The following is a 15,368-nucleotide window of genomic DNA, read 5'->3' on the forward strand; positions in this document are numbered from 1 at the left end:
ACCAGGTGAGACAGGAACCTTCAGGTGCGCTGGGAGCTACCAGATGAGGTGGAGCCAGCAGGTCTGGAGCTGGGGGGAAAGCCTGTGCATCCCCTTCCACCAGGAGGTGGTCTCTGCCAGTTGGGTTCATGTTCATGTCCAGAACCCCTGACCCCGGACAATACAGACCAAGGACAATACCATCCTGACCTCTGTGTCCACTTCTTTCTGTATAATATAGTCTCTTTGGACTGTGGGGTGCGCAGAGGGTTGGAGTCCAGCCTTTGAATTATGATCACGTTTCTGTTCTGCCTTCCTGAGGTGGTATCTGGTTTGACATTCGGGGCATCCCAGCCAGCCTTAGCCAGAGTTGCAGTTGAGAGAAGGTAGCAGGAGATGTGTTCAGGCCCTCGTCATTTATGTCTGTGCTCTGAGAATGTTTTCACTGACAATAGCAACAGCCTTTGTGGCCTGTGGTTGTGGCCCTTGTGCCCCAGACAGTGACTTCCCAGTGTGGACCGGGTGCCCTCGAGGGCCAGCCTCTGTGTGCAGGGCCCAAGCAGAGGGGAGGACCGAGGAAGAGAAAGGAGGCTGTGGACCGGTGGGTCCCTGTGGAATGCTGGAAGGGGCTGAACGTGGCCTGGAGGTGCCAAGAAAAGGAAGTCACTGGCTGGGAAGCACTGGTGGCTCCTCCCTCACCTCCCAGGGGTGATTTCTTGACAAACTTTCGTGATTTGTATATAACATACAGTCTTTGAAGTGCCCTAATAATACAGCTTGATGAGTTCCCCCAAGTCACCGAGGGTCAGAATCAGTTTAGAGAAGTGGGCATCTTGGCCCCAGAAGACATTTGGTCTCTGGGCCTCCTGCTCTGCCCCTGAAGCTGTCACATGGCAGGTGGGTGGGGGCCTGGAGGGCTCTGCATTGCGGGTCATATGACCCACCCTCCCAGGGAGGGAATGGCCCCCAGGCCAAGCTCTGGTCTTTCCTGTGGACTTTCTCTTCACGGACTTGATTTGCTCTTGACAGACGGATGAGGCGTTTGTGCAGGTGGTGATCACCAGGCACCATGTGGAAACTCCTGCAGGGTAAGGCTGAAATAACTGTTGCAATGTTTCAGACGGATGTGATGCACCAAAACATTTACGACTACATCCACGTGGACGACCGTCAGGACTTCTGCCGGCAGCTGCACTGGGCCATGGACCCTCCGCAGGTGGTGTGTGGGCAGCCCCTGCACTCGGAGACAGGTGGGTCTCAGTGAGACTGGGAGCCCTTCAACATGGACGCTGCCCAAGAAACTGCCCACCTAGCTTCCATCTCTGCTCCTGCACATTGAATGTGGTGCCTCCTACTTCAGCACCGGTCTTGCCTCCTCCATTTAGTCCCACAGGGCTCGTGGGCTCCTGAGCGTGATGGCATCTCTGGCCACTTCTCTGTGCTCTGCCTGGGCCTGAGAACCCCTCACCAAAAAGCCGCAGTAAGCTTGTCTTCTCCCCGGGACACAGCCCTCCAGGAAATTCCTTTGGCCCATGTTAGATTTACCTTAAAAAAAAAAAAAAGATCATTGTCTGTTCACAGACGGTGCCCCTTGCAGGCAGAACCGCTTGAGAAGCCCCACCAGACCAAGGCCCCTGTCCACTCAGGATGCGCTTGGCAGGCGTCCAGCTGCCGCAGAGCAGACTGGCGCTTGGAGGACAGCGCACTCGGGTGCCAGGAGACAGGCTGCCATCCACCGGGGGCCCAGCAGGGGAGAGCGAGTCCCGGTCCTTTCACACATCTCCCCAGAAGTTGTAAATGATTCAAGAGAAGTTTCCAACACAACCTCACACAACAGCATAATTACCGCATAAAGCGGAGTAAGGGAAGCAAACCCGGGTGCTGATGTGCCATCCTGTTTTGTAAAGCTCCAAACAGACAGAGAAAAAACAGCCAATGGTGTCACGTGCGTGGTTGTACTGAAGTGACGTTTTTAAGGGCAAAGGACCGAGAGCACTTTGTCAGAGCAGCTGTCTCTACGTGGTCATGGGGGTGGGCGGGAGCATGGGGGACATGTGAGCTGTGCCCTCCAGGGTGCGTGTCTCGGGCGACTGCTGACTGTTACTTGCATGCCCTGGCTCATCAGTGTGTTTTTTGGTTTCTCTCGGTCACTGCCTTCCTGGCTCTCACCACTGCCTGCGCCCACCCGGGCAGGAGAGGATGCTGTCCTGGGGAGGCTGCTCAGGGCCCAGGAGGGGGCCACGGGCCCCTCTGAGTACTCGGCCTTCCTGACTCGCTGCTTCATCTGCCGCGTGCGCTGCCTGCTGGACAGCACCTCGGGCTTCCTGGTGAGTGAGCGTGATGTCCGGGTGCGTTGCTTCCGGGTGCAGAAGGGACAGAGGGGGAGCGAGGGGCTGGGGGCTAGACCGCACATGGTTCTCAGCGGGACCGAGTGACAATGGGTGGCTGAGTGCGAGTGAACATGTGACACCTGCTACAGATCGATGGCACGACACAGCTGGAATGTTAAAAACCTGCAGTAGGTTTTACAATGCACTGGATTTGTATTTGTGTTTAATTGTACTGTTATGTCAAGTCCATTTTCAAAAATTTTCTCAGTGCACACCACAAGAACCCGAGGTGACGTTCCTGCCAGGCTTTTAGGTGTAACCTTTTCTGTCGCAAATAGAGCACTTGGGTTCCCGCTTCTCACGGGTGACCACTTTCTCTTCCTCACTGAAGGGGCCAGGGGAAGGGAAGAGGCAGCCTCGTGGGGGCACAACAGAGCAGAGCCCCCAGCCCATGCCAGGCCTCTGCCGCCACCCTTCCCCCGCTGGGTCCCCACACTCTCCTCTGGGTCACAGCCTCCCAAGGTCCCCGTGCCCCCACCCTTGGGTAGCAATTCAACACTGAGACCCTCTGACCCCAGGGTCCTTCACCATCGGTGCTGTAGGGCAGGCCTCTTGGGCTCAGCTTCCAGCCCCCGCTGCCCGACCACTGCACACACCTCCCTAGACCCACCTGGACTGTGTACCCCCCAGGGACTCATCTGCCCACCCCAGACTTGGGGCCTCTATCCTGGGGTCTATGTCCCCACCTGGACTATGGGCTCCTGGAGGGCCCATGTCCCCACCTGGGCTGTGGCCCTGGGAGGGATGAACCCTGTTGTTTGGTGTTTGGTGTCTGACAAAGCCCCTGAGTGTTGGGCCGGGGTGGGCTGGTGACTTCTAGCAGGTACCCAGTGTGCATGCGTGTAAGGAGGGAAGGCAGGCTGCCTGTGGATCATCCTCTAAGTGGCTCTGGAAGAGGGAGCAGTCCTTGCAGACCCGTCCTCAGGCGCCACCTACTGGCTAATCACATCGGTGCCTGTCTCACTGTTCCTGTTTTGTGCCCCCTTTTTCATCTCAGGGCCCTTTGAGCACCCCCAACCCCCAGGCCCAGACCTTGGGGAAATGCACACCCAAACCATCCCACACTGGACCTGCCCATCAGTCCTGGGCTGAGGGGGCAAACCCCCTGAGGACTCGAGGCCCTCGGCATCAGTGGCCTGGGCCGCCCAACGCCGGTCCCCTCCAGGCTGGGCTCAGTGCAGAGGAGCCTCGCCCGCTCCAGAGGCTGCAGTTTCATTAACCTTTTCCTATTGGTTGGTTGCTGTTTTTGCGTTAAAAGTTTTTTTTTTCTTAAGAAAAACATTATTTGTACGTAATACAAATTCAGTCACTTCAGAACAGTAGAGAATGAAAAAACTTTACTCCTTTGCATCTATCTACCCAGGCCCCTTCTCCAGACGTCACTGCTCCAACTACACCCCTTCCTGAGGTGTCGCCCCGGCGTCTTGCTCCCCTTCTCACCCCCATACCCCTTCTTCTCTGCTCCACCCTGACCAGTGAGGAAGCTGAACCGCTGCCATGTCTGGGAGATGGTCCCCAGGTGTCTGGGCCTCCCCTCCAGTCCCTGTGTCCGGTGATCTCCTGAGACCAGTGTGTGCTTCTTCCTGAGCCTCGCCTGGCTGACCCCTCTCCAAACGGGGGTTCCCACCAGAGATGCTGTGCTTCTGGCCCCACATCACCTTCCTCAGGCTTTGTATCTGCCCAGAGTGACTGCAGCTTAGCGAGGCATGCCTGGCTGCCTATGGGCAATCTTATTGTTTATGGCAATAGTTTGGCTTCAGCCACCGGGTAGTGAATTGACAGCTTCGTGGCCCCTGCATTTTATTCTGATTCAAGGGGACCGTGAAGAAGGTGGCTGGTGGGTGACAGTGGGAATGTCTCTTGAACCAGCTCTGAAGACCCCTGCCCAGCCCTTCAGGAGCATCTGGAAGGCCCGCTTGCTTCTGCAGGCCCCCCAGCCTCCACCAGGTCCCTTTGTTCATAAAAAAACCAAAAAACAGAACTGTTCATTTGCACCACAATCCCGACATACACACAATCTCCCATCTTTTATTTAGGCAACTGGTTGTCCATAAAGTCTTTTATTTTGGTATTTTATTCTAAATTTTGTCAGAAACCAAGGTGGTCTTACTGTTGCTACATACAGATATTGTACATTTTACTATACCGTCACGCAGAGATTGAAATATAGGTTTAAAATGAAACTGTAAAAGCACTGAGGAAACAAGCAAAATAAGTTAGTTTGAGAATAAGCGTCTGGTCGTATTTTACCCTTAAGTCCGTTGCTGTGCAATGGAAAGTGCTCTGGCGCTTACAGCGAGAACAAGCGTGCAGACAGCACTGCGCGTGCACGACCTCAGGCTCTTCCCATCTCTGCCCTTGACGGTGCGGACCGCCGAATCACAGACTGGGCGAGGTGGTGTTGCAAGCTCCTTGTTAAAGTTTCAGGGGTCCAGTTGACATTAGGTTGGTAGCTCGTCATCAACCATGGTAGAAAAATTTATATAAAAAAATTGGCAGACAATGCAAATCAGATCTTTTTCTATGGAGAGCCTGATGTTAAACATATCCCAGCATACCACTGCCTTGAATCCTCCATATCAGGTTTGTGACTGGCATATACTAGGTGCTTTGTAGGTGTTTGTGCATTCAGTAACTTCATAGACAAATGGAGAAATGGACAGATGGAGGTGTAGGTGGGTGAAAGGATAAATGGATGAAGGGAAGGAAGGGAAGGGAAGGGAAGGGAAGGGAAGGGAAGGGAAGGGAGGGAGCCATATTATAGGGTGGTTCTTATATCAAGGGCAGAAGGCACTTGGTAACTAACTCAATTATAGATCAGCTTTTCTATGATATAGGGATCTTTATTTTAATTTATCACAAAATGTTCAGTTACACGTTGGCTTTTAAACTTACACTATGTACTGTAGATAAACAAAGTCAGGCTGTCCCTGAATGTGGTCATCACAAGTGAAGGAGTGATCATTTGGAAATGGAGGGTAAAGCTGGAACAGTTCTCAGAGACGGTCCACTGCGGCGAACCGTACTGGGGTCAGTGTCGGCCCAAGCTGATGCACGTTCACGCTCGCACGTGACCCACGAGCACACACCTGTCCGCTGAAGGCTGATACAGAGACTGCAGAGGAACTTCGGATCATTCCGAAGGCCTTGGGATAGACAGTGCCTGTGCCAAGGAGGCCAAGCACGGAGAAATGTCAGTTCGAGTCTCCTCGGTGACTTAGGACAAGCTTCTTGTCTGTGTGTCTTTCCCAGAGCATAGCATTTCCACGTCTTTTGACCATGTTGCTAATTGCTCTGTGAACATGTTTCTGTCTTTAAAAACCAGACAATGCAGTTTCAAGGAAAACTAAAATTCCTGTTTGGACAGAAGAGGAAGGCACCGTCAGGCACCGTCCTGTCCCCTCGGCTCTCACTGTTCTGCGTTGTGGTACCCGTCCTCCTGCCTGCTGTGGCGGAGATGAAAATGAAGGGCGCATTCTTGAGGGCGAAGCACAGGACAGACATCCCAGCCACAGTGGACACAAAGTAAGTAAGAAACCCTCAGCAGCTGCGCTGTGAGAAACCCACAGCTAAGCTGTGGCTGGTGCTTAGAGCCAAGTGCCTGACACGGAGCACTTTCTGCTACTCTTTCTTTATTTCCACCAACAATAAAATGAGAAACTTCGTGTCCTTTAAGCTAGCACATTATGTAAGCAGCCATTAGCAAAAACGAAATGCCACCCTGGCCAGCGTGGTTCAGTTGGTTGGAGTGTCATCTCATAACCGAAAGGTTGCAGGTTCCACCCCCAGTCCAGGCATGTATGGGAGGCAACCAATAGATGCTTCTCTCTTGCATCAATGTTTTTCTCTCTCTAGAAGCAATTAAAAAATGTCCTCGGCTGAGGATTAAAAAAAAAGATGCCTTTGTGAACGGTGGCAGCCAACCTGCCTACACCTCTTCCTCCCTAAATCCTCCAGCTACAGCCCAGACCCAGGAGGCTTCTCTCTCAAGCCTGCAGTGGGGGCCACTGACTTCATGGCACAAGTCCCACCTTGCTGCTGCCGGTCTCACACGTGTGCGCCAGAGGTGGCTTCTAGGGGTACAGGCACCTGTGAGCCTGGGGCCACCCTCTGGGTCCCTGGCAGGTGCCAGCATGCTAAGACAGCAGCTTTGTGGAGCAGTTTTAAATGAAATATACATGCCTCTTTAATTTTAAAAATACAAAATGTCATGAAATATAAAGGAGGAGAAACGCAATACCCAAGGAAACCAACTGTAAACCTAAGTGGTAAAGCAAGATGGATGAGGAAGGTGTGCCAAAGTGCAGAGGTTATTTATTGCCCAGAGGCCAACTCACGTGTGCAGAGCCCGCTGCAAAGCTCTCATCCACCTGGTGGGGGCTGAGCCTGTCCACACCTGCTTCCTTACCACCCGGACTAACACGCCCCTCTTTATTTTCATTTAGTCTCTTCGAGTTTTTTGTGTTTTTAAGCTGCTGGGGTTTGATAATTGTAATTGAAACTCAGGCAATGAGTCTTCTCTCTTCTAAACCTGTTTTTCCAGCCCTACAAACAAGAGAGAGGAAAATTCTGCCTTTCCTATCGCCTGGCAGAGGTCGGTGTGCAAGGTGGGCTCCTGCCGCCCCCTGGTGACCATGCAGGGAAGCACAGGCTCGCTGCACTGCTGCTGCCGCTAGCATGTGGAGGTGGCAGGTGTGGTGTGGCCCTAAGGGATACGAAGGTGGCACACATGATGACAGCTGGGTCAACTCTAGACATCATACTGTACAGAATATCATTAAAACTCAGAAGAGGGAAGACAGAGGCCCTAGGAGAATGTTGATTCCACTCAACATTTTAAGAGAGGAGCAGACAACTTCCTCAGCTTCCTGGTTTGGGAATTCCCTGATGCTCTGGATGGATTTCCTAAGCCTGGGTTCAGTTCACACCTCATGTTCGCTTCCCTCTGAGAAACCACAGAAGGTGCAAACCCAGAGAATCAGAGGCCCCGAGGGCTGCTCCGGATGTGTGTCGTTGTCCCTGCAGACAGCTGATCAAGTCCTCCACAACTTTCCGGATGGCTTTGTGACACTCCTTCACGCCCAGTTGTCCATGGATCCTGTATGTGCCACTCCACCTGCTGGCTAACACTTATTTGGGCCCCAAAATCAATATTCAGGGGCTTTTGCAGTCGTTCGTGCTCATGCAGAGTGGCAGATACTTGAGTTGCCCAATGAACGTATTCTAGCTGAGAGAGACGCTTCACCCTTTCTCTGCTCTTTCCTTTCTCTCATCTGCTCTGTCTCTGTCCTCCTGTCTCTGTTCTACAGAAACGGCCAGGGGATGGCGAGGCGGGGAGGGGTGGGGCAGGGCAGGGCAGGCAGCTGTGGCTCTGGGGCCAGTAGGGTGGACTGGACTTGAGTCCCGCCCCTGCCCCTGCTAGAGGAGTGGCCCCAAGCAAGTCACTGAACACTTCCAAGCCTATCTTTTCTCTTGAAAAATATTTTTAGAAAAGAATCTAGCAGGAGGGGTTGCCCCAGACTTAGGATCCCACATAAGCTCTGTGACGGTGTGCGTGTGTGTGTGTGCATGTACATGCCCAGGAGTGATGGCTCAGTGTTCACTAATGTAGTGTTCACAGTGTCATGTGGAACATAACTAGTATAAATAACAAGAATCGACTACGCTTTCATTCTGGCCACCCAGAATAAAACAAAAGCACTGAAAATTCATTCTGTGTGCAAGCTGACTTTCTGAAGCAAGTCCTCTAGCCCTTTATTGGCCTAAAAAGTGACATGAATTGGAATTTTCGGCAAATCTCTAGCTGAGAAAAGGCTTTACAATCTACACAAAGTTAAAAAGTGTGAGTTACTGGTGTGTCTCCCCCTCCAAGCTGTGACAGTAATGCCTGTCTTATTGTTAACTGCTACTGTCAACACATGTGATCTGCATGTCATTTTTTTTATTTCTGTTCTTCACAGAGCAAAAGCCACCAGGAGTCTGTGCGTGTCAGAATTGCATGGGAAACCCAATTACATAGCAGGTACTTTTAAAAGTTCACTATGTCATCCTTTTTAAGTGGGTAAAATGTGTCTGTGTCTCTTGGGCCGCCCCCCTCCCCGCCTCTGGAAACTATAGTGTATTCCGTGGAAATGCCGTTCAGAGCGAGCGAGCAAGGCTGGGATGAAGGCGGGCTCCCGTGGGCTCTGGCCCGTGCCTTTCTGAGGAACTCCATGAATCCTGTCCATGGAGAACAAAGCTCGTCAGGTCCAGGCACCTTCAGTCCACAAGATGACGGCTTTTCCCTTCTCTGAATCCTGACAGGAAGAAACAACGGAGAAAATGGCATTTCGGTGTTCAGGGCACAGATGGATGCCTGCCGCTGGGCCCGGGTTCCAGCCAGGGCCACGTGTCTGTGCCTCCGAGGTGGCCCTGACCTCGTCCTTTACCCCGAGGGGGCTACAGGGTAAGTGGTGCCCCTGCCCAAGGCCATACATAGCCAAGTCACAGGTGGGTTTTAAGAAAAAAAGAACGACTGGTGGCCTTGACCATGATGGCTAAACCTTGCTCTTAGTGGAACATGCAGATGCATACGAAACATGCCCAAACATGCTTCTTGCCCTAGAAGTTATTATTCTGTGTGTGGGGACTGGCTGGACACAGGGGAGGGGACTTCTGTGAAGGCTGCCAGGACCTGGTCTCTCCCTCTGCCTATAGCCTGGACCCTGGATGGGTGACTGCCCCATCCCCCACCCTCACCTTTGCTTGGAAACCCTCTGCACTCCCCCCTTCAGCCCTCACCCCTTCCCTGACCAGTGGGTCTTCTCTTGGAAGACTGGCCTGGCTATGTGGTTACAGGGCTCCACCTCTTGCTCCCGGTCACCATCTCCCCTATCACCACAGGTGATAAGAGTGTCACCATCTCCCCTGTCACCACAGGTGATGCCACACCATGTAGTGACTGCAGCAGCAACATGGGCAGTGACAGGGCCTGCACACAGAAACCACCCAGAAACCCCTCTCTCAGTGTTAGTAGCTACTGGTGTGGCTGACCAGTCCTTCACATGTGGTGTGTGCCTTACAGAGGTGCTGCTGTCTGCACCCCTACCCCATCCCGAGTCCTCAGAGTCCCGCTGGGCACCCAGGAGGTGGTGGAGGGTCTAGCAAAAGAAGAGAGGGTGCTGACGCTGGTATCACAGGGCTGCAGGCAGGTTAAAAGCAGCAGTGGAGTGTGGGCACATGGCAGCCCTCACAGATTCGGTCAGTGTCACCCAACTTAGCACCCTCCCTTATCTCGCCACCCTTGCTCTGTCTGACTGGCCATCTCCTCTCTGCAGGGACTGGGGAGGAGAGGAGCACAGGCGGGTGCCAGGCAGCTCCTCTGGGACGAGGAGGAGAAGGCGGGAAATACATGCCTATGACTGCTGCTTCGAGATGCCAGGACCCATGAGGCAGCTGAACTGGGCGACAGGGAAACATGGTCAGGATGGCACCAAGCTGAAGCTGGAGCCCAGCAGGAGTGACCCATTCTCTGTGCATGCCACGCCCCGGGGCTCCTGCCTGCCCTACCCCGGCACCCCAGGCACTGTCCCTGCCTTCAGGAACTCACCTGGCTTGCAGCAGCCCCCCAGTGCGTACGCCAGCCAGCCGAGCAGAGCCTTGAGCGATGGTGATCAGGGCCAAGTACACCCCCCCACCAGCTGTCCTTTCCCCCAGGGAAGCCTGGAAAACCAGCTCCCTCAGCCTGGAGTACAGTGCCTCGCAGCAGGGGGCTACTCCACCGAGGACATCAAGTTGCCAGGTGTGCCCATGCCCCTGGAGGCCCCGTGCAACCCCATGTTGTCACTCAACGTGCCCATCAAGATGGAGAGTGACTCTGGGTCTGAGGACGCAGCAGATGGCTACTCTGTGCCCCCAGGCCAGGTGTGGCTGGGAACCAGTGATATGGCCAAGAGACAGCTGGTCACTTTCCCTACCAGGATGCACTTAAAAACAGAGCCAGACTCCAAGCACCACCTGTACCCCCCACACCTGGGGCATGGCATGCTGGGGGCTCCCCCAAGGCCTGGCAGGGAGCTGGCCCCATTCCATCCTGCACACTTCGTCTGCCTGGAGCATGGCCATGGCCCTCCCGAGCCGGAGCCTCCCCCCTGCCTCTGTGTGCGGAGCCACCGACCCCCCACCCTGGGCTGTGACTGCAGAGCTCCCGGGACCACACCCATGATCAAGCTTGAGCCCTTGGACTCCCCACCGTGGGCCGCTCACAGCCAGGGTGGGGTGCCCAGAATGCTCCCCAGAAGTGCCTTGGCGACACTGGTGCCTCCCAAAGCCTCTGAATGCTCTTTTCTGCCATAGATCTGGGTGGTTGTTAAAGTGGCATCTGTCCATGCTCCGATTCACCTGTCAGCTGGGATGGGTGGCAGATGCAGGTCGGAGCCTCTCTTCAGTGACTCTCTGCAGAGTTGCGCCGGTTCAGTCCCCTGTTATATGTTACACGCAAGAGCACATTCTGTGTTTTGTAAAATATCACCAAAGTTCTTAAGTGCAAAGTGGCCTTAAATTGGTTCCAGTGTGACAGTATTTCTCTCTGAGGGATTAAATTTTTTTAGGAAGCGACCACTGTGGGGCATGCAGGCCTGAGGGTGTGCACTCCATCACGGCCTTGAGAGGTGGCAGCAGGCTCTGGCCTGACTGTCAGTCATGTCCACAGTGCATGCAGGCTGTTGAGGTGAAGTTCCTGCGGCCCCACACCTGCCTCGCAGCTCCTGGCTTGAATTCAGAGAGCCACCCCACCCTGGGGATTCCACTGCCAGCAGTAACTCAGGGCTGTAACTCTCTGAGCTGCAGGTGGCCGGTCACCCCTTCATGGAAAGAATCTGTGAAGTTCCAGGCAGAAGGCACGGTGGGCACCAGGTCCTGCAGCACGTGCTCTGTGACTCTCGGCGGAGGTTGAGGCCATACCGGAGTGGAGATTCGCAAGGCAATGTCCAGTTTCTTCTGGAAGTCTCTCTGAGGTTTGGAATGGGCCTCTGAAGACGGTTTATGCTTATCTGTATCTTGGTGCAGCGTGTCACATAGAGTTCCCAGAGTCTGGGTTTGGAGGTAGAGGTTGCAAATGTAGGGAAAAGAAACAGGAGGTCTCGTTGTGCTGCTGTCTTGCTGACTGTCCACAGTTTTTCAAATGAGGACTCCTATCACCATCCCAGGAAGAATTGTTAGAGAAAAGGCAGGCAGGTAACTTTTTTCGTTGAAAATGTAATACATCCTGATTGTAGAGAATTTGGATACAAAGCATAAATCAGAAAGCAAAGATGACCCCCAGTCTCCCCAGAGATGGCTTGTGACTGATGGCAAAGTTCCAGGGGGGACTCTAGGGCACCCCATCAGGGTGTGAAAACCAGCGACAGGCAGGAGGAGAGGTCACAGCAGGTAGGCTCTGGGGGGAAAGGACATCTGTCCTTAAGGTCGCCTCCCATTGGGCATCTAGGGAGGTGGCAGGAACCCCTAAGTGAGGAATTGCTGTTCCACCATCTGGAAATTGTGCTCTTCTGTGTGTGGTTTTTCCTCTCTGTCATCTGTGGCTTTGGGGTATCAGTGTTCAGTTCCTGGGTTAATGCTGAAACTGGTTGGTAAGAGCCACCCTGAGGACTAGCCACGCAGAGGACCTGCTACCTGTGAGGATCAGCCACCTGTGAGGACCAGCTGCTCTGAGGACCACCTACTTCCCCTCTCACCCCATGCTGGCCCAGCATCTCCTGTCTGCCCAGTTCTCACGCCCCGCACAGCACACCTCTGCTCTCTGGGTATCTACAGATTTTATTTCAAAGACAAGAGGTAGAGTTTTGGAATCTTCTGCCTCTTCCCTGCTCAAACTGAGTGCCCACTCCTCATCACCAGAAGCCCCTGCACATCTCTCGGGAGTAGCCGTCCGCTCTCTGTGCTCCCACCTGGGAGAGCTCTCCCTCAGCTCCTCTTCTCACTTCATTCAACTAAGAGGATGCAGGCCACTGCCCTTCCCCACCTTCGGATGCTGCAGACAGCAGTACTGCACATGCGTAATGTGTAACTATGAAAATAGGGGACTAAAAAGATGGAATTCAGAGATGCTGTTGCGTGTTTGCACACTGTAGCCAGATCGCAGCGTAACTGCAGGAGAGCTGCAGGCTTGAACGTCCCGGGAGGAGAAGCCTTCCCAAACATACTCCATGGCCCCTGCCGATGGGGCGAGGCACCGGCGGTGCCCTGCCCCACCCATGTCAGTGCCCGTGCTGCCCCACCCCCTCCCTCACGTTCTGGTGAACTTGTTGGTCTGCATTCTCGCTGGCCCACATGCACCAGACCGGTCATTGTTGGGTGGACAGGGCATGCTTGTTGCTGAAGAATTCAGCATCTGGACTTCAACGCCATAGATTTTCTGTCCTCGAGGCTGTCCCGTGCTTGGGCCCAGATTCCTTCCTCTGCCGGGTCAGCAGCAACAAAACTTCCCTGAGTCAGCACGTCTGTTATTTTACCTGCTTGTCTGTCCTCAAAACTGTGTGGGGATGGTGACGACAGGAGGCAGAAGGTGCAGCAGTGGCATTCCTGCTCTGAGCTGTCCACAGCAGTGCCGATGGCCTGCCGTGTTCTTCTGTTGTCTGTGGCTTGTGCCTGCATCGCTGGAACAGATTACAACCAAATAGAAGGTGGGGTTGGGATGGAAGGGAGGCGATACACACAGATTATATTTTATATTTTGGCAGTTTCTACTGGGAGAAAAAGTTTCCGGGATCTAGGCTGATGTTTGTGAATTTTACAAATGATTGACTTAAAAAAAATAATGTAACTTTTTGTAGTTTCCTTGGTGCCTTTGGAAGGAGCTTTCAAATGTATTTCTGATAACGTGGACTCATTACATTTGCAATATTGATGTAGAATAAATCATGGTAATAAGGGTTTATCGTAAATGGAAACATCTACTTGATTTTTTCAAATGAAGTCACTTTATTTCCTTTAAAAATTAGTGTTGGTTAGCTCACACACTGAGACAGTTCCTTACTGTCGCAGGCACCAGGCAGTGGTAAAGGTAAAACTCAACATGGTGCGGCCCCATCACAGGGGGAGAGGGACTTGTTTGGTCAAAGAGCTCCTCCAAAACAACATGTTTCAGGTGTCCTGGACAGAGCATGGACCTGCCCCTGCCTGCATCAGATCACGCCCTGGCCAGGCCTCCTTTGGGGTCCTGAGACTCCTGTGTCCTTCACAGGGGAGAGCAGGCTGGCCACCCCCCATCTGCTGGGCCAAACCCAGCTGCCCCCTCCGTAGTGGCCGCCCATCCTCCCCCTGTGCCACCTCCCCATCTTGCCCATGTTCTTCAGACTCATCTGTGTTGAGACCTGAGATGGAGGTCACTCACTCACACTCTGTCCCGTGACTACTCTGCTCCCGTGGGGACAGATGGGCAGGGGGGTCAATTCCAGACCCCCAAATGCACTCTTTAAGACTGAAGACACCCCAATAGAGCTGCCCATGACCCTCCAAAGGGGTCCTGCCATGTGCATGCCTCAGTCCCCTTGTGGCAGCACCACCGCAGGTGGGGGTTCAACAACAGACACTCACATCCTAGGGGCTGGACCCTGAGATCAGGATGCCAGACAGTGGGGGAGGGCCAGCTAGCTCTTCACTGTGTCCTCATTGGTGGGAGGGGCCTGCTCTGTGGCGTGTTTTCTGAAGGACACTTTGGGCCTAGTACCGCTCCAAAGGTTCACCTCCGGACACCATCACCTTTGGGGGTGGGTTTCAGCATACAAAGTTTGTGGGACATGAACCATAGCTGTGCCCCACCAGCAGCCCTGGGGCTCGTGTTCCCGCCAACACTGGGTATTGTCAGACACTTTGGTTTTGTCCTTTGGAGGGTGAATGGTAGGTAGTTGTTTTATGTGTATTTCCTTCCTTTCATCATTCAACAGTAGTTGTTAAGTTCCTGGTGAACACCAGGCCCCGTGACAGGGCTGGGGACACACCAGAGATGGAAGGATGCAGGCATTTGTGCCGTGTTGAAGCTGACACCCATGTGTGTGCACACGTGTGCATGAGGGAAGGGAGGGAGAAGTGACCACAGAACCACTAAGGTCTGTAATACATCAGAAGGGGTTGGGTGCCACACAGGTGGATTAGCTGGGGTGGGGCAGGGGGCAGCCCAGGTGGCAGCTGTGTGGGCAAGGCTGTGCTGGGAGGCTGCATTTGAGCCAAGACCCAAAGTTGACTTGCAGGTGCAGGTACACAAACAGCTCAGGCGGGTGGGGCTGGAGGGGCCGTGGGGTGGCGTGGAAGGGAAGGAGAGGGTGGGACAAGGCCCTGTAGAGCCTGCAGGTCACAGGTAGGTCTGAGTGAGAGGGATTGGCAGGGCTTTGAGTGGGAATGACCCTGGCCTGTGGTTTGAAGGCTGTGAGGGCTGCAGGGTGAGAGGGGCCCTCTGGCCTCCCTGAGGTCACTGACCAGGCCTGGGGCAGCACAGACCTGGTCTCTTCCCTGCTCTCCTGCACACTCGCCATCACTGGGTGAACTGTGCTTGTCTTTGCTCAGGATAGCAGTGCCCCTCAGTTACAGATTGATGTCTGCAGCTTGTTTTTTCAGTGAAGGATTTTTTGAATCATAAAAGTTTAAGATTTTAGCATAGCAAACTGTTTCTTTATGGCTTAGACATTCAGCATCTTAATGACTCTGACAGTGCCTCTGACATAAAGCCCATTTTGTCTGACACCAGCTTTGTTGGCCCCACTGGCCATGTGCAAACTCCTCCCATGCTTAGCCATCCTGTGAGTGTTTTAGGTTTTTCTCATTAACAGCTATTCTGCTGTTTTAAAATCCATTTACTTGTGTTCTGATCTTTGATATAGTTGAACATAGTTCTACTTACTTTGTGTTCCGAGTTACACATGATCCTTTGGCATTTCCTCTTTCCTACTGTCCATGCGGGTTTGCTAGGTTTCCTCTGTTCCTTTCCCCATTTGTTTGGAAATCACCACTGTGTTTCTGTCTCTT

At 53.4% G+C, this 15,368-nt stretch overlaps 1 protein-coding gene across 2 annotated transcripts in view; it reads left to right on the plus strand.

Moving 5' to 3' along the window:
• Positions 1-13,223, plus strand: part of AHRR (aryl-hydrocarbon receptor repressor) — an 81,969-nt gene extending 68,746 nt beyond the window's left edge. For both annotated transcript variants that reach the window (XM_045848035.1, XM_045848036.1), the window contains exons 6-11: positions 1,100-1,229; positions 2,173-2,306; positions 5,695-5,894; positions 8,330-8,391; positions 8,673-8,814; positions 9,686-13,223. In XM_045848035.1, the coding sequence (XP_045703991.1) occupies positions 1,100-1,229; positions 2,173-2,306; positions 5,695-5,894; positions 8,330-8,391; positions 8,673-8,814; positions 9,686-10,703 (1,686 nt within the window). In that variant the 3' untranslated portion in view covers positions 10,704-13,223. The remainder of the gene's footprint in view (positions 1-1,099; positions 1,230-2,172; positions 2,307-5,694; positions 5,895-8,329; positions 8,392-8,672; positions 8,815-9,685) is intronic.
• Positions 13,224-15,368: the final 2,145 nt, after the last annotated feature.

This window comes from Phyllostomus hastatus, unplaced genomic scaffold, assembly GCF_019186645.2.
Source record: "Phyllostomus hastatus isolate PE091 unplaced genomic scaffold, TTU_PhHast_1.1 phas_contig_58, whole genome shotgun sequence".
Taxonomy (NCBI): Eukaryota; Metazoa; Chordata; class Mammalia; order Chiroptera; family Phyllostomidae; genus Phyllostomus; species Phyllostomus hastatus.